Genomic DNA, 18,402 nt, shown 5'->3' on the forward strand with positions numbered 1-18,402 from the left:
ACTCGGTAACATCTAACTGACGGTTAGAGCACAATAAACGGCTATAATGTTAGAGTTTTACTGTTTTTGTTTGTTATGGAGTTTATGTATGAGAGACGGTAGAGATGAAGCCTTGTGGAGCTTTTGAGTTTTCTTCATGATTGTATCGAAAAAAGATAATCTCTAAAAAAAATTCTAACAATGACAAAGGCACAAAAATTACATATCTTGAAAAAAAATTTCCCACTAAAATGAACAGTTAAAACTAATTCGAATCCCCCTTATTGAAAACAACATTTAGACTGTTTTATATGTATTTTATTTTTGTCTATTTCTTTTTGTATTCATTTTTATTTTATTTCTACTACTCTGAATTAACAACATTGATGTTATTATTATAACTTTTACTGTTGATTAATGTTCACCTAGCCTTCTTTCTACACTTATGCAAGGTATGTACTGTGAAAAAAAACGTGCCAGAAATGTTTATTTTTGTAATTTTCAATAAAGCAATGAAAAAGAAAAACAAACTCTGAGTAACGTTATGGTCATTTAGCGACCCCTAGCGGCTATAATGCAGCAGGAAATATCCACACTACCATACGGTTTGAAGTTAATCGGTGTAATTTGAGTTTACGTTAATTTAAGTAGCGACAGAATTAATTAATACTATTTATTAACATGTGGCAGACGGTGACGACTAACGTAATCATAATTTACATTTGAACGTTAGATGTGTTAGTTCGTGATGACTTGTGTTTTCAGTTACGGTAGACTATGATGTTCGTACAATAAATTGAGAAATGTACTATAACGCAAAACCTTTTTGTGGAAATAGACGGCCAGGAAAAAAAGAGATGGCAGCGGTGGGATTCGAACCCACGCCCCCGAAGAGACTGGAGCCTTAATCCAGCGCCTTAGACCGCTCGGCCACGCTACCGTATGCCACCATAGGGGATCAGATAGCTTTATGAAGGTACCACTATTATTATTGAGATATCATAGATTATTGAATCATAAACATGTTAATAATGTTGATTAAATAAACTGTTAATTACTTACTCGCCATTTTATACTTTAAAATATGAACACTTGTGTTTTGTTTAGTACATTTAACTTATCCAACAACCCTGTGTTAAAAAAATCCTACTTCATCTTTCCTTTAATCCAAATTATTTCCCTTATTGACGAGCCTGGCTAACACCAAACCAGCCGTTCATTTCTCCGTAGAGGAGGTGTGGTTTACGATCCTCCAGAGCCGTTTATTGGACGCTTAGAATGTCTATCAAAGCGTCTGTAGGTAGCTCTTAGCCAATCAGATCAGTTATACCAGATGACGTAGTAGAGCAACAGAGATGGATGTTTGTTGTGTGTGTGTCTGTGAGAGAGTGTTGCTGCTGCTTTGCTTCTCCAGTTCTCGCTTTCTGCAAGATTATTTATTTTCACGCTTTATTCCCCCTCATGTCATTCAGCCACACATCCACTGATTTTATGGCCAATAAACAAGCTGCTGGGGGTCTCTGGGGGCTCCGCTGTCCCCCGGCTCGGAGCCAGATCACCGTGGTTACGGTAGATCTACCACTCTACCGGTGATCTGGCTACGAGCCGGGGGACAGCGGAGCCCCCAGAGACCTTTCGCCTTTCAGCTTTGGCTCTAAACTATTTAAAACACCGTCTACAGCTAAAGAGAGTTTAGCGTCTGCAGCAGCCATGTTGGATCCGTAAGAAAACTACAAGCTTCCGTCTGCCGGGTAGTACGCGTCATCGTCTCTCCGTCCCTCCCCGCTCTGTGATTGGATCCTAAAACAGGGCTAAGAAAGCTTCCTGGTTTCCAGACTGGATGGAGGTTCGAAATTAAATTTGAGCGTGCAAGGCAGTCTGGGTATACCCAGGCTACTCATTGACTGTAATAGGGTGGTTACAATCTTAAAAACGCCTCCAAAACAATTTGAATCAATAACCTCGTAAAAGTTTCAAGAACTCAAATATAACTATTATAAAGTAGGGCTTATTCACAGGGCCTCTTTGTGAAGTGTACCTTATATACTGGTAACTGAGTGTATTTCATCATTTTCAAGTGCTTTTGCCAACATCCTTATCTTATGGTACAGTATACTGTTGGAGTTTGTAGTAGTCAATATTCCTTCAATTCCCAAATATTTTTATAATATTTATTAGGAATTTAAAAGCATAAATTGAGGATAAAATAAAACATGCTTTCCAATCCAACCCTCAAACAACCCATCTTAAACTATTTAAGAATAAAGTCAGCTTTCAATCAGCCTAACAGTAGTACTTTGGTGTCAACACCGTCAGATACAGAAATAGAGCTGTGTCCATTTAAACAGTTTCAGAGAAGAAATAATAAAAACACAAAACACCTCCAGGAAAAATACTAAACATAGATAATGACGTCACACTGTACAATATAAAAAGTAAAGTATATAATGGCAGTTTGGAGCCCATGGCAGTAAAACCCAATCCTGCTGGCTGAGTCTCTGAAGGAGATTAAAACATTAGTGGGACGGCCGGGGGGCTCAGGACTTGGTGCCGGGGCAGATGGGAGGAAGGACCCGGCGGGAGTTGCTGCGAACCCACGGGTGATCAATAACGCTCTGCAGGGACAGACGGTCGATGGGGTTGTGGCGCAGCAGCTTGCTGATCAGATCCTGTGCACCTTCTGAGACGATTTTAGGGAACTTCAGATCCACCTGCAAAGATTAAGATATACATGATAAATAATCAATTTCCTGAACACAACTGGTGAATTGGGAATGTGACATTTGTTAAGACTTGTCATGTCATGCTAGTTGCAGAGCTGTAATGCACAATGTGGTTGTGCTTATATTCATTAGGTAAGCACCACCAAGAAGTTAACTTTTAGTTGCTTTAATGCCTTTGGTTTGACTCATTTAGACCCATTTTAAAACAATTATTGGTTGATATGAGGCATCTAAAGATAATTAGCAATTTGTTACGATACAGGGTCCACAAATTGAAACTTTTTAAGAAGTTTTTTCAAAACAAGTTTAAAAAAAGTCTAAATTAAAATATCAAGGCCAAATGTCTGAAATATTATTTTAAATGATTAATTTTCAGTTAATGATAAGCAGCAGATGTTGACCCACAGGATAAGCTCTTTCTGCATCCCTCCCTTTTATAGGGAAGTTCCTGTTTGTTCCAGTTTGTTGATTTTCATAGTTTGGCGATCATCAAAGTGGCGGAGGAAACACCCGCTTTAAGACGTAAATCCTTTTATTTGAATAAAGATGGGTTCTGCCAGCTGTTTTTCCCAAACTTTCCTTTGGGAGAGCTAATGTAACATTTTCACATTTGTTCAGTTGGGTTTCTTATTAGACACTCCATCACTGACCTTCATAATTCTTTTGTATGTTTCTGAATGGCTGGCGGTTTCAAAAGGTGGATTGCCGACCAAGCATTCGTAGCAGAGGACTCCGATGCACCACAGGTCCACCTTCTCGCTGTGGGTGTGGCCCTCGATCATCTCTGGAGGCAGGTAGTCCAGAGTCCCGCACATGGTGCGACGTCTGGACCGTTAAAAACAAAGAGGTGAGCAGGAGAATCCAGCAGAGAAATACATATAATATATATAATAAAGCAGTATCAAACAGCTGCTGGCCTCCCGCTGCCTCCATCTGGTGGTTTGTTTGTGTTATTATTATTAGTCACACAAAAAGAAAACTGAGAGGTGGAGGCAGCAGGAGATCAGCACCTCCTGAAGAGGTTGTCTGATGTGTTTCACTCTGCTCACCTTAGAGAAGGTGCATGGACAGACCAACCAAAGTCTGCGATCTTCAGCTCTCCACGATAGCCGAGAAGCAGATTCTCTGGCTTGATGTCACGATGAATCACTTTTTTCTCGTGGCAATACAGCAGCGCATCTGATATCTCCTCCATGTACTGGGAAGGTAAAGAGTTTGGCATTGGATCAAAACAGTTTAAAAAATAAAAATAAAAAAAGGTCCGTTTCCACTACAGTCGAATACTCAGAATGAGGCGGGTCTCCCTCACAGAAATGTTCCTAATTTGAACGAGTCTAGCGGCCGTTTCTCTCCTGGAAGCTGATTGGATAGAAGGCGGGTAGAGAGAAAGTGGGATGTGACGCAGCGAGTAGTCACAACAATAATTTTACTATTAAAAAAGAAGATAGTTATTGTTTACATGCGTCGCGTCACCGTGTTAAATCTGTCATATGTGACGTTGCGGTCGAAACTTTTAATAAGCGATTACGCAACGATCTAAAACCAGACGACAGTCTCATAAATCCTTCTGGGGCCTTTTTTTTTTTTTTTTTTTTTTTTAAATGGAGACACGCCGAGTGATTGGCCATTTGAGAGGCCTGAAACTTTCCCAGAAGAAACGCTTTTTACCCTAATGGAAACATGCCTATAGTCAAGATAATTAAACTAGGCTCACTTATTAAAATAAATAATATGTGGGTAAAGGGAAGTGAATACTACTTGTTGTATTACTGTATTTGACTTGTTTCATGCCCTTCTCTTTTGAAAATAAAAATAATTGATCGCAAAAAAATAAATAAATCATATTTCAAATAAAAAACGGCCTTTTAAAAGCAGCAACACTTCTTACTGTGGCAGTGCGTTGGTCATCAAATCTTCCACATCGCTGCAGCTCCTTGTACATCTCACCTCGTGGGGCGTACTCAAGGACCAGGAAGACCCTTTTACGGTCATGGAAGTAATTGTAGAAGCGCAAAATGTTGGGATGCCTGAGGAGAAAAGAGATTATGTTTAGAGGAAGTCTTCAGAAATAAACTCAAGGTCAGCATTATCATTGAAAAGCTGATGTTATTAAAAATCAAATGTTTTCATGTAGTAAGAGGATGGGATAATATGTAAACCATACATTTAAAAAAGAATGCAGTGTTTGCATATCCCTTTGAACCTACATTCAATAAAAAACAAAATATTTCATGTTCTAACAGATTAACTTTTGTTTGTTTTATATATAAATTCTGAATTTGATGTTATTATCATTTTAAAGTGTCCCAACTTCTTTGGAATCTGGGTCGAACTAATACTTCCTGTAATCGTTAGATGGTTCAAAAAGCCTGAAAGTAAGTTATACTCCGGTATTTTATCAAGAACGCCTTACTACTTTGACTAATAACAATATGATTTTGACATGAAAATGTATTTTAGGATACTGACTTGAGATGTGCCTGAATCTCAATCTCCCTCCTGAGTTGGTGCTCCACTCCTTCCTTCTCCATCTGGGACTTGAAGAGAACCTTCAGCGCCACGATGGCCTGCAGCTTCTTCACCCTCGCCAGGTACACGTTCCCAAACTTGCCCTTCCCCAGCGGCCGACCAATGTCAAAGTCAGCTATGGTGACTTTCCTGATGGAAAAGATGGATATTTTCATGTTAATCACTTAGATGTATGAAAGACAGCATACATAATAAAAACATAAGTACGAAGAGAAACTTACTTTGAGGACGAGGCAACACATTCTCTCCCAGGGCCTGAAAATGAGAAGACAATGAAATGATGATAAGAAATAATAATAAGAAATGAGAAGACAGTGAAAACAGGCTCATTCCTCAGAGTGTCTGACTGATTCTTTACTGGAGAAGGTTTCTGTTACCTGTGATTGCAGTTTTGTCCTTCTCTGTTCGAGGCTTCACCTGGAGACGCTGAGGGCCTGACAGCATGCTGGGGGTCGTGAACTGATCATCAGAAACAAAACACATTGAATTAGAAACACATTGATGTGTTTTTGTTCCAGCTAATACAGTTCCAATATTTCTGATAGCATATCAGCTAGTTCTAACATCCCCATATGTCAGTGATAGTTCAATTACTGGTAATCAAATGTTGCATGAAGACACAGCAGGAAAATCTTAACATCTTTTTACAAATATTACGTCTTACCTGTCGTTGGAAACCCCTGGGCTCATTATTTTCCTTATTCTGCAAAGAAAAACAACCACAAACAGCTCACATTAACTCTCGATACATTTGAGCTTGTGTGTCTTTTGTTGTCAGACTTTTTTTAATTCAAGTTCTGTGAGACAATGCTTAAGAAATGTTCAGCATCAAGATATTAAAGGAAGCTTGCATGAATTAAATCTGAAAAGACTTCTAATGGCATGTTTGTTTTTTACACTCGTTTTTAAGTGCAGCTGCTTTGCTCAATTTCTGTTCGACCTTCATGAAGCCATGATGACTCAAATTTGCGTAGACATGTTGGTGTCTTTGTTTATGGTGACTTTAATCTAAATGTGCTAACAGATGCTTGTAACAGTGTCCTTTTCTTTGTGGTGGTTAACTGAAAAAATGTTTTTGACATTGGACAAAATAGTAAACATCTTACAGTATAACACAATCTACAATAATACCACATAATAACTCAGCTTTAAAGAAATATGGAATTAAACCAACAGTAAAATATTGTGAGCATTAAATCTGCAGCATTACTGTAACACATGGTGTCTGAACGTTAGCCTTAAAATGTCGCTTTAGTTCATTGTTTTGCTGACATAACAGGTAACAAAATACTATTTATTAAATAGATACATTGTGCTTCAACGCCCAAGTTACATATTATCTTCATCCTGTAAGAGCAGTAAACAAATCTAGTTTTTTTTTTTTACTTTATTAAAGCAACATGGTGCAATACAAGACAACACACCAACAAAACGGCGTCAGGGGTTTCAACAATTCATTTTCAAAGACAACAAAGAGAGGTTTTTGATTAACGTAACAACATTTATGGATATGCCATTTGGCTAACTGTATCATGAGATTGGTGATGTGATATGGTATTGTTTTTCTTTTGCAAAAGTAAAGTCTGTGAAACCAATTTTTTTATCTTAAAAGATACTTATTTAACCTTATTATTGATTATACATCTAGCAGGTCAATTCCAGATCTCTTTCCAGTTAAGGTTATTCCAATAGGCTGTTTATTAAATAGATACACCAGCTTCAACGCCCAAGTTACATATTATCTTCATGCTATAAGAGCAGTAAATAAATCTGGTTACATATTATCTTCATGCTATAAGAGCAGTAAATAAATCTGGTTACATATTATCTCCATGCTGTAAGAGCAGTAAATAAATCTGGTTACATATTATCTTCATGCTATAAGAGCAGTAAATAAATCTGGTTACATATTATCTCCATGCTGTAAGAGCAGTAAATAAATCTGGTTACATATTATCTCCATGCTATAAGAGCAGTAAATAAATCTGGTTACATATTATCTTCATGCTATAAGAGCAGTAAATAAATCTGGTTTGTATGTTACTCGACATATAATAAACCAAAGGTTCAGCAGCCATGTTTCCTCCTGTTGGGTTAATGTTAATGTACCTACTGCTCCACCGGGTCATTCAGTTAAAATAAAACCTGCTAATGCATATTATTCTCTGGGTTTGTATGATATATGTCGTGTGTTAATACTTTAACACTAGATAACGTGGCTGCATGCTAACTTAGCTGCATGCTAGCTTAGCGCTAACGTCAGCTAGCTTAAGTTAGCAATAGTCGTACGTTACTAAAGCAATAAACGCGTATATTGGTCGTGTGTTGTACTCATCAGTCGCTCTGTGTTACTTTCGTATCTACCATTAAGAGAATAATAGTTACCTGCATGGTGGAGGAGAATGGTAGAAGTAGTTTAATAAAGAAAGTCCAGTGTTGCTGTTCTGAACTTCCTCCGCCGCCAACGTTTTCAAAAAGCTACCCTCCTCGAATCTGATTGGTCGGTGTGCTTCCCACTGAAGGCTCCCATTGGCCAGAACGGTGTGGAGAGAAAGCGGTTGATTGGTGAATACTGACGTCAGTCAGACGTCATCCCGCCTTCTGGTCCTGCTGACTTCTACGTCTCGTCTCCCTGTTAAACTCATTTTCATTCAACACAAAAAACTTCACCCAAAGTGTAACATATGACATTTATTGATCATTTCACTCAAAAAGATGTAACAAAGGATGGATATTGGCATAGTAATAACACTGTGTGTAAATGATGTAACTTAAGAGAAATAAATGACTTGGGCAATGTTTTGGACATGCCTTTGTGACTTAAGCAATATATGGTAACTTTATTTTGAAGGAGTCTACATAAGAGTGACACAAGCCTGTCAGAAACATGACATGACAAGTATCATGAGCATTAATGTTACTTCAGAGTGTCATTAATGTTCATGACACATCCCATGTCATGTTTATGACACGCTCTATCACTCTTATGTAGACACCTTCAAAATAAAGTGTTACCATATCTTGCTTAAGTCACAAAGGCATGTTCAAAAAATTGCCTAAGTCACATTTTATTTTGACTTAGGCATAATAAATCCGCTTAAGTCACACACTTGACATAGGCAAAACTTAAGAGGCGATTATTTTAACAGTGTGACGATTTATGTTTTATAAAGTGAAATAAAATGTTTATACGCACGATGTTATCAACTATTTTAAAGCCTTATCCAATATCATACAAATCCTCAAGTTTCACAAAAATATGAGCTCCTCCTTCATGAGCAGAATGTTTAAAGACAGGCTGTAATGTAACCGGCTGCAACAATTAATGTTGTTCAAAAGTAAAACTAAATATTTGTAGCTTGTGCTCACGATTAATCGATTGTCTATTTAATGAAATGTCAAAAATAGTGAAAAAGTGGATAGTTTCTCAGAGCCCAAGTTTTCAATTGCTTTTGTCTGATAGACAACAATAAATACTTTTTACATATGAAATGATATGAAATAAAGTAAAGCAAAAAATATATTTTTTCCTTTAAAAAAAGAAATCAACTTTACTATTCAAATGTTCCTACTTTTTTTAATCAACTAATTATTTCAAAGCAAACAAACATCCTTCCTTGCAGATCATAGATGTGTGAATAAGATAAACTGAAATGAAGCTCCACAACAGTTTATCATTGTTAAATTATTATATTTCCCCATACCAAAGCTACGGAAACTGCCACAGTATCACTTCATTATCATTACGTTAGTTTCACGTAATACATCATACTGAGCCTTTTTTTGTGTGGCAGCAACACGTTTCTGTATGAAGCAGCACATGCTGTTGTTTTAAAAAGAATAAAAATACTTTAATGTTGATATGTGCTCATTCATCAACAGGATTTCATGAGAAGAGGGAATATCAGTCAAAACAAAGATCTTTAACTTCATTTTTTTAATCGAATGATGCAATTGCTTAATAAAATACAAATGATACGTAAAGATTTGTTCAAAATAGGTTTATTCAAAACAATTTCTCACTTATAATTCTAAAGGAAGTTAAAATTATAATGGTTGGTTTGAATGCAACACAATTCATGTTAATGACACAGATCTTTCATGTTGTGTTTCTCAGGAACACAAACAGACAATTACAGTTTTTATTTCTAAAAGTCATATCAGAAAACAAGAGAGAAAGAGAGACACAGTGAAGAGAAGTTGGACTTGATAAAGATTCATTCAAATATGTTATGATGTTGTTCTGTAACACCAAAACCACCTGAAATGATCTGCATGTTGAAAGAAGAGCATGAACAGGAAACAGGTGCAGCGCTACATTTCTGTTTTCTGCCTCTGTAGCTACACCTGCTAATGTTTTACAGTAAAGCTGGGACAGTTCCATATTGTGTTTATTACATTGTGACGGAGTTTAAAAGACTGTTTAAAAACTGACAGAAGGTAGAGCAGCAGGACGAGACAATATAAACTTGTCTAAGTCTGTCTTAAGAGATTTTTTCTTCAAACCGTATTCCATGTATCTTGATAGATATTCACACATATTCATATTAAACAAAGCTTCACCCTGAATCATAAGTCACTTCTGCTCATCTTAAAGCCAAAGATCGGCTTGTTGCAAAGTTGAAAAACCTGTTTTTCCTTCTCAGGCTGCTCAGGTTGGCAGATAAAAAAAATATTCAGAGGAAAAAAAAGTCTTAAAAACTGGAAGAGATGGAAAAAAAGATGAACTACTTCATTAGAGTTTCATTTGTTTTCTCCAGTAATATACAGTAGGTGTGTTGTCAGTGATTTTTTAAAAGTTTGTTGACATGAAAGTCTGAATATATGAATAAGATTCATATCTGACTCGGTGAGCTGGACTCGGTTATACAAGACAATCAAAACTTAAGTCATTTATGAACTCCTTGACGCTACATATAATGACATTTGCATGTGTGTAAAGTAATGTATCCATCATGGCCGCCTGTGTAGCAGGAGGAGAGATGATTTAGTCCGGATTGATCTGATTTAGTCCGGATTGATCTGATTTAGTCCGGATTGATCTGATTTAGTCCGGATTGATCTGAACGGAGCAGTTGGTGAACGCCAGCGTGCAGGACGGCAGCAGAACCGCCAGCGAGCGCCGTAAACTGGGGATGGGATCGTTCATGTCTAGTGTTTTGTTCTCATCGTTGCTGTTATCTCCACCTGCAGCTTCCTCATTGTCCTGCTCTTCTGCTCCACCAGCTCCACCAGCACCACCTTCCCCCTCCCCGACCGGCGGACACGGCCGAGGCCTGAAGACCACGTCCAGGAACTCCAGCCGGCGGAGGCCGCGCAGCATCCTGCAGCTCCTCAGGATCTGCATGGTGCTGAGTGTGCAGGCCCACAGACACAAACCCTTCAGGTCTCTGAGGCGGCTGGCGCAGAGCAGCCCGGGCCCCACCTCCTTCCCCCCCAGACTCAGCTCCTCCAGCCCCACCCAGCCGGCCCCCAGCCCGAGGGACGCCATCTGCAGCTGGTAGCCCTGCCGCTCAGTGATGCCGATCTCCAGAAACTTGAGCCTGGAAAGCCCTTCCACGCCACACACGCCGTCCTTGGCAGCGCAGCTCCGGAGCCCGTTGGCCGTCACGCGGAAGGTGTCGCGCAGCTCCAAGCGGCTGAGCTTCTGCCAGGACGTCAGACTCTGCAGATGCTGGTCTGTGAAGGAGGGCACGTTGTTCAGGACTAACCTCTCAATACCGATCCCTGACGGAGCCCCGAGACCTTTTCCTTTCCGATCCCTTCCTTGCTGCTGAGCGCCAACACTGGACGTGGCCTCTGCTCGGTCCTGGGGATGAGCAGCTGGAGGAACCTGGTTAAAAAACTCACGAGGAAGCTCGCAGCCACGCAGCTCCACCACGTGCAGAGATGGCGGGAGGAGCTGGCAGCTGGGCAGCGTCCGCAGGTCTGCGTGCAGCAGGTAGAGCTTACTCAGGCGAGGACACTTAGTGGACAAAGCTTTGAGCCAAGACTCGGAGAGAAAGGTGCCTCCTCGGGCCGAAAGCAGCAAACCACGCAACCGCAGGCACCGAAGTCCACAACCCAGATACTGACGCAGCAGCAGCCAGAGGATCCGGGACGTCACCTGACACAGTTCATGACATGTGGGGGATGGGAGGCAAAATAAAGAAAAGAGAGATGGGTTTTAAACAAAATACATCTTCATGTTCAGTAGTAGAGAGATAAAGATGTGCAAGGGGAATGAAGCCAGGCTGCTCAAGGTTCAGTCAAAGGTGGTGGAGAAATTAAATGTTTTTAACTGGATTTCTAGGGATTCAAACTCAGAGGAGGTCTCGTTTCTCATGGAAGTTCCTTCCAGCTCTGAGGTCATAGTAAAGGACTGAAGCCTTCCCAAGTCTGGACTCTGGGACAGTTATCAGGTTGGTCCAATATGCCATCAGAGGGTTCACACTGCAATGGCAGCCAGAGATGTGTTTTATGTATCAGAACTTTAATTAAAATTCTGAAGGAAACCAATGAAAGCATTTGTAGTAAGTACTTAACTTTCACTTAAAAGTCTGGACAAAACCCTGGAATATTTCTGGTGCATGACATGCTTGGACAGATGTTCTGTCATTCTTCTATGTTTTTAAAGATTAACTGATTTTATTAGACTGTCAAAGTTTAACCCTGAATTGCTGATAACACCAGTTTCCTGAGATGATGCTCAGCTTTTCTTCTTAAGGCCAAATAAAAAAGGCAAAGTAATTTATTAGTAGTAGGCTAGTAATGTTCATACTGTGACTATATTCCTTAGTAACTGTGCTCAATTCAGTATCGACCCTTGATGCACTTTATTTTGCTATCTTTGCCCGAAAAGCCAGAAAAAAAGAGCTACCTGAGAAATTAAGATATATACACACAAATCATGCCTGGAAATAAGTCATGTGATTGTCAATGATTTGTTTTTATTTTAATTTAATTTTTAAGACAGAGTTGAGTTTTGACTAAGTCTTTCACCTGGAGGCAAAGACATGTGGTAAAGTGATTTCTGTAGGTTCAAGTGTTTGAATGATCTTTATGTTTTGAGGGGAATATTAATCATATTTCACGATGTGGCTCTGTTCCCAAACATGAACCCGCATGAAAACATTAATAAAAAATAAAAAGGGATATCGCCAGTATCTTTCTTACCCCTTTCCACGCAGTCAGGTCGACACGTCTCCACAGTCTCTGGTCTTTAACGAGACGTTTCCATCTCTTACACACTCTGGAAAACACGTGAAACATGACAGATAACTTCATCATGTGACGGGACTCACAACAAAGGCAGAGCTCTGCCACAGAGACTGTAATAACAGCTTAAATACTGTCCCAGCAAAGTTAAATGTCGCTTACCTGCCAGCTCGGACGAGCTCTTTAACGCTCAGATACGACAGCACATCAATTAAAATGTTTTCTGGGAAGTAGTCGAGGTTACAGGCTTTATATTCATCCATTTTGTAACACAAAACTCTTTAAACCTTCGACACGGACTCATTTCCGGACGCACAGGGTGCTCCCACATCAACGGTCCCCGGGAAACAGCTGCCCGTTGACTGAAGGGCCTAGCGGCAGTTCGCCGATTAAATTAGAAATGCTTCTTAATCTTTAACCTAGCGCGTCTTAGTTAAATGTGGGTTTGTTCCCGTAAACACCTGTCAAATGTATGACTATAATTATATGTGTATCATGTTTTTATAACATTAAATGAAGCTATATTGCCACCTAACGTCCGTTAGCTGAACAGCGCACTGCGCCTGCGCGGACTACCGGACAAGATGGCGACCAGCAATGGTGGAGGAATGGAAGTGGACGGGGCAGGCGAGTTGTTTTATCATTTATCTTTTCATTCCTGCCTGATATTAACTCGGAGATATCTGCAGATTCTCGTAAAAGCCGCCAGTTATTGTCATGGATGTGTGTAAATGCTGAGCTGGCGGCGGGAGAGGCGGGAGGCGCGAGCGGGTTAGATCACTAATTCATCACTCTGGAGGTTTAAATCAGTCTGATATAGTTATTACCATATATGGTTATTACCGCTTCCTCTCTACATGTTTACATCATATTAGTAAACTTTATTCTATATATATCTAAAGGCACAGGCAGGTTTGAGAAGAATCACACTGATTATCTGTAACAACAACAACATGTCAGAATAGTGCTGAGATGAACCGATATATCGGCCGATATCACCGATTCATTTTAATATGTACACTGTAAACAAACAACTGTTGTTTTTACGGTAAAAACCGGAAGCTCCGGTCGCCAGAACTTTACTGTAATAAATACAGTAGAACTTTTTTAAATATTACGGTAAAAAGATATTGGCACTGTTGATTTCACGTTGAAGATTGGCATTTTATTCCATTTTTTTTATTTACATTTTTTTTACTGTATAAATAAAAGTTTTTTCCACCAAAAGAAATGCTGTTCTGCCATATAATTAAAAGAAAATACTTCATAAATGCCACATACATTTTTTACCACTAAATATTACAGTATAATTTTGTTAGAGATATGGTGTTCAGTACATTTAACAGTGGGAAAAATTCTATTTTTACAAAAGAATTGCAAACATTACAGTGGTGGCTTGTATATACATTACATTAAATACAAGTTGCAAAGATCTTGAAACAAAGATAAAAACAAGAGTATTTCCAGATAAATAATGAACAAAATTGGAACTGATACAATAATAAGAAGAAGTCGGGTATAAATTACAGAAAAACTGTAGAAACAAGTAAAAAGGACGAATAACCGATTCAAGAGAAAGCTTTTCTGAAAAGTGTGTTTTTGTTATTAATGTATGTGATTATACTGAAACAGTAAAAAATGTGTTTTACAAGTTCCCAGACAGAAGTTGATCCCCTCAGATCACTTTCTAACAATAAGTCTAGTTGCTGCTGTTTTAAAGCTTCCTGTTTGTGTGTGTGTGTGTTTTAAATCTTAATGTGTGTGTGTGTGTGTGTGTGTGTGTGTGTGTGTGTGTGTGTGTGTGTGTGTTGCTGCAGCCAGCCCCAGCGTCATGGCTGCAGGCGTCACAGGAAGTGTTTCTGTCGCTCTTCATCCGCTCGTCATCCTCAACATCTCCGACCACTGGATACGGATCCGCTCCCAGGAGGGCCGGCCGATGCAGGGTAGGACCAGTTCTGAGTCATAAAGCAGGTTATTATTATCAGTTATTATTATGTCTGATTGATCTGTGTCTGCTCAGTGATCGGCGCTCTGATCGGGAAGCAGGAGGGCAGAAACATCGAGGTGATGAACTCCTTCGAGCTGCTGTCTCACACCATCGACGACAGAGTTCATATTGACAAGGAGTACTACTACACCAAGGAGGAGCAATGTGAGTCTATGTGTCAAAGATAACAATGATAAAGATAAAAACTCTTTCCGGTTATTTCTCCTTCTTTTATGACGGTGTTGGTATTGGTGCTGTTTAAAATGTGAATAAAAACCCGTGTGACATGATTAGTATGAGAGACTTTTCCTCACAAACCGCATCATCTTTTTAAAGAAAAATCAGCTTGCTCGACATAGATTTAGTCATTGATAAGTGATTATTAATTACTTAAAGGTGGTTAAAGTAATTTGCTAGCTGTATTTAATTAAAATATGTTTGTTCTTTCAGTCAAGCAGGTGTTTAAAGAGATGGAGTTCCTGGGCTGGTACACCACCGGGGGTCCGCCTGATGCCTCAGACATCCACATCCACAAGCAGGTCGGAAAAGAGAGAAATGTTTAAAGATAAAAGAAGATTAAAATCCATAACTTCTGTCAGATCCTCTCACTGATTCAACCACACGACTAGTTTAAAGGTCAAAGCTGAAGCCTCCCAGTGCTTCGGGACAGATTCATGTGAATATTCCCCCTCTGGAGAAACCAAAGATAAACTTAAGACTGTTTATCATTAAACAATGACTGATGTCATACTACATACTATCATGTTTTTAAATGTTTTCTCAGACCTTTGAGTGTCCTTTCGGTTTTATGTCTCACTAAGTTTTTGTTTTTTTTGCTTTATTTACCAACTTGTTCTTGACTTATTTAGTTGTAAACGGGATTTCAATGTTACTATGTTACTTTATTTTACTGTTTCTCTTTTATTGTTCAGTATTTTGGTCAGCTGTGGTTTTTAAATGTTCTTTACTTATAAACTTGTTCTGATTTGATACCTGAGTTGCAGCGGCATTAATATTGAAGAGATTCTGTTTTTTGTTACTTATTCATGTTCAAGTAATACATGTATTGTGTTTATTAAAATTCAGCACCACGTCAACTTATAAAGCATGATGCAGTGCTGTTGTTTGATCAGAAGAGATGTATTTCAGAGTGAATCTTGTTCTGTCTGATAGTTTCTTCTTCTCTGCAGGTGTGTGAGATCATCGAGAGTCCTCTCTTCCTGAAGCTCAACCCCATGACCAAACACACCGATGTGAGTTCTCTACAACAGAAATAATCATCATGGTTGTTTGTGTTTACAGCTGCTTTCAACACTTTCTCCTTTTCTTCCTCAGCTTCCTGTTAGTGTTTATGAGTCTGTGATTGACATCATCAATGGCGAGGTAATCTTTGTGTTTGGTATCTTTTCCTGCAGCAGAGAGACTCGTACAGAGAGAATTATTATTAAATATAATTATTAATATTAAATAATATTATTAAAGCTTTACCAGAGAGAATTATTAAAGCTTTACCAGAGAGAATTATTAAAGCTTTATATATATATGTTGTTTCTTCAGGCCACCATGTTGTTTGCTGAGCTGACGTACACTCTGGCCACGGAGGAGGCGGAGAGGATCGGCGTTGACCACGTGGCTCGGATGACCGCCACGGGCACCGGAGAAAACTCAACAGGTAAGAGTGAGTGATCCATCACACCGTCAGCAGGCTTCAACCACCGGGAGCCACTTATTGGTTTAGGTTTGCTTTTATAAGCATTGTTTGTTTAACAGGAACCCATAAAAACTCTAATCTCAGATTATTAAATCCAATTAAAACTGTTTCAGCTGCTTCCAGCTGAGATATCAATAATATCATATCAATATCAACTGATATCAAGTTTCTTACCGTTAGCAACATGTTGACAACTTGGTGAGTAGTTGTGAGTGTTTAGGATATTATTGTAGATTCATTTCTCTTGTATGGTTTCTCTTACCTGGAGTCATATCAAGTCTTTCTCAATACGGGCTCAATGTTGACACTTATTTATACTATTAAAACTTTAGCTAGATCTTACTGAAACACTTTCATTTTTTCTAAGATAAAAATATCAAAATCTCTTAAATGAATGTGTATAACAAGTCAAGGAAATACTTTAAATTTCATAACACTGATGCAGATCACAGCTTCTCTTGTCCCTTTATTCATTCATTAATTACAGATATGTTCATTAGATCATTAGTATCAGATCAGCATCAGATCAATATCAGATCAGCATCAGATCAATATCAGATCAGCATCAGATCAATATCAGATCAGCATCAGACGGAATGGAAATGACATATAAATACAATCAGCATTTATACACACAAAGCAGCTAAATGAATCAGAAAGTGAACAGAAGATGATGAAGGCTGAATTCCTTGTTGCCTCCAGGAACGTGGAGTTAAAGGCCTGACCTGATAAAGTTGAACCTGTTTTATGAGGTTTGAGCTCAACATCCTGTCTTCTTCTCTGTTAGTTGCTGAACATCTCATAGCTCAGCACAGCGCCATAAAGATGCTCCACAGCCGCGTGAAGATCATTCTAGAGTACGTCAAAGCCGTGGAGTCAGGTGAGATCTCTTCATTTAATGAGGCAGGAAGAGCAAAGAATGTGACAATAAGTCTGGAGAACAGCTGTTCTTAGATGATGTTTTCTCTTTTCCTCAGATAAGGGAGGTCCCTGAACACACCTCCATAATTACAGCCTGCTGTTTGATGCTTTCTTTCTTATCTGGCTGTTTTAATCTGTTTCTCTCTGTTTCCTGCAGGTGAGGTTCCCTTTAACCACGAGATCCTGCGGGAAGCCAACGCTCTGTGCCACAGGTTGCCGGTCCTCAGCACCATAAAATTCAAAACGGACTTCTATGATGTAAGAACGCTTTGTTTACCTTTACAAAATGATTTAGAGCCCTGATGCTGGCAAGTATTCCTCTATAAGAAATAACATTAAAGGTTAAAAACATTTGACTCTATCTGTCTATGGCTATCTATAACATTAAAGGTCATGGCTGTCTATCTATCTATCTATCTATCTATCTATCTATCTATCTATCTATCCATCCATCCATCCATCCATCCATCCATCCATCCATCCATCCATCCATCCATCCATCCATCCATCCAACTAACTAACTGTCCGTCCGTCCGTCCGTCCGTCTCTCTATCTCTCTCTCTCTCTCTCTCTCTCTCTCTATCTCTATCTCTCTCTCTCTCTCTCTCTCTCTCTCTCTCTCTCTCTCTCTCTGGCACCCTGAGCCGTCTCATTCATTCTGAAACCATCATAAATCTATCGGGAGGTTTATTTCTCTGACATATTATACTATGACTATTATTTTAATGAATCACTGTCATCCCAAAGATAAATACTAAATTCTTAAATTATATATGTTGGATGAAACATTAAATATTAGACTTGTGGTCCCTTTCTCAGCAGACATCCTAGTTTTGTGTTGTATCAGTAGTTTTCTGTAAGTGTTTTCTTTTCTCCTTGCAGCAATGTAACGACGTGGGCCTGATGGCGTATCTAGGCACCATCACCAAGACGTGCAACAGCATGAACCAGTTCATCAACAAGTTCAACGTGCTGTACGACCGGCAGGGCATCGGCCGCCGCATGAGAGGACTCTTCTTCTAGTCCCGCAGAGACACCAGGAGCCAGAAAGTTTCTTTGGGTTTTTTCTCTGTTTTTTTGTTTGGCTAAAACCAATTCTACAGTAGCTCTTCAGGTGTACCATTCTACCATTTTCAACCACAAAAGTGTATCAGAAAGCACTTAATTACACCAATCAGCAAAAGATATGTACAAAAACGCTCAACTCTTTTTGGGTATGCACAGAAATGAATCCACTGTACATGAACGTTATATTATTTTACCCTGTTTGTTTTATTGTTTCATGTTTCTGTATGTAATAAATGATCTGCTGATTTTTTCATGGGACTTTGACTCCTCTTCTTTCCAATATATGA

General features: G+C 39.0%; 3 protein-coding genes and 1 non-coding gene across 4 annotated transcripts; 1 reads left to right on the forward strand and 3 right to left on the reverse strand.

Moving 5' to 3' along the window:
* Positions 1–837: 837 nt before the first annotated feature.
* Positions 838–919, reverse strand: trnal-aag (transfer RNA leucine (anticodon AAG)). The gene has a single exon. It is a non-coding gene; the product is annotated as a tRNA-Leu (tRNA).
* A 1,217-nt stretch (positions 920–2,136) lies between these two features.
* aurkb (aurora kinase B) lies at positions 2,137–7,730 on the reverse strand. Its single transcript, XM_059346328.1, has 9 exons — positions 7,617–7,730; positions 5,896–5,934; positions 5,609–5,690; positions 5,453–5,486; positions 5,172–5,360; positions 4,591–4,729; positions 3,752–3,900; positions 3,353–3,527; positions 2,137–2,690 (listed from the first exon to the last, which is right to left on the reverse strand). The coding sequence occupies exons 1-9, from the start codon at positions 7,620–7,622 to the stop codon at positions 2,517–2,519; spliced, it is 987 nt and encodes a 328-aa protein (XP_059202311.1). The 5' UTR covers positions 7,623–7,730; the 3' UTR covers positions 2,137–2,516.
* A 1,598-nt stretch (positions 7,731–9,328) lies between these two features.
* On the reverse strand, positions 9,329–12,886 carry LOC131982095 (F-box/LRR-repeat protein 12-like). Its single transcript, XM_059346664.1, has 3 exons — positions 12,591–12,886; positions 12,387–12,462; positions 9,329–11,337 (listed from the first exon to the last, which is right to left on the reverse strand). The coding sequence occupies exons 1-3, from the start codon at positions 12,689–12,691 to the stop codon at positions 10,279–10,281; spliced, it is 1,236 nt and encodes a 411-aa protein (XP_059202647.1). The 5' UTR covers positions 12,692–12,886; the 3' UTR covers positions 9,329–10,278.
* A 1,328-nt stretch (positions 12,887–14,214) lies between these two features.
* cops6 (COP9 signalosome subunit 6) lies at positions 14,215–18,373 on the forward strand. The gene is made up of 9 exons (XM_059346665.1): positions 14,215–14,371; positions 14,449–14,580; positions 14,866–14,954; positions 15,606–15,668; positions 15,751–15,798; positions 15,973–16,087; positions 16,914–17,006; positions 17,205–17,305; positions 17,930–18,373. The coding sequence occupies exons 1-9, from the start codon at positions 14,260–14,262 to the stop codon at positions 18,068–18,070; spliced, it is 894 nt and encodes a 297-aa protein (XP_059202648.1). The 5' UTR covers positions 14,215–14,259; the 3' UTR covers positions 18,071–18,373.
* Positions 18,374–18,402: the final 29 nt, after the last annotated feature.

This window comes from Centropristis striata, chromosome 12 (assembly GCF_030273125.1).
Source record: "Centropristis striata isolate RG_2023a ecotype Rhode Island chromosome 12, C.striata_1.0, whole genome shotgun sequence".
NCBI lineage: Eukaryota > Metazoa > Chordata > Actinopteri > Perciformes > Serranidae > Centropristis > Centropristis striata.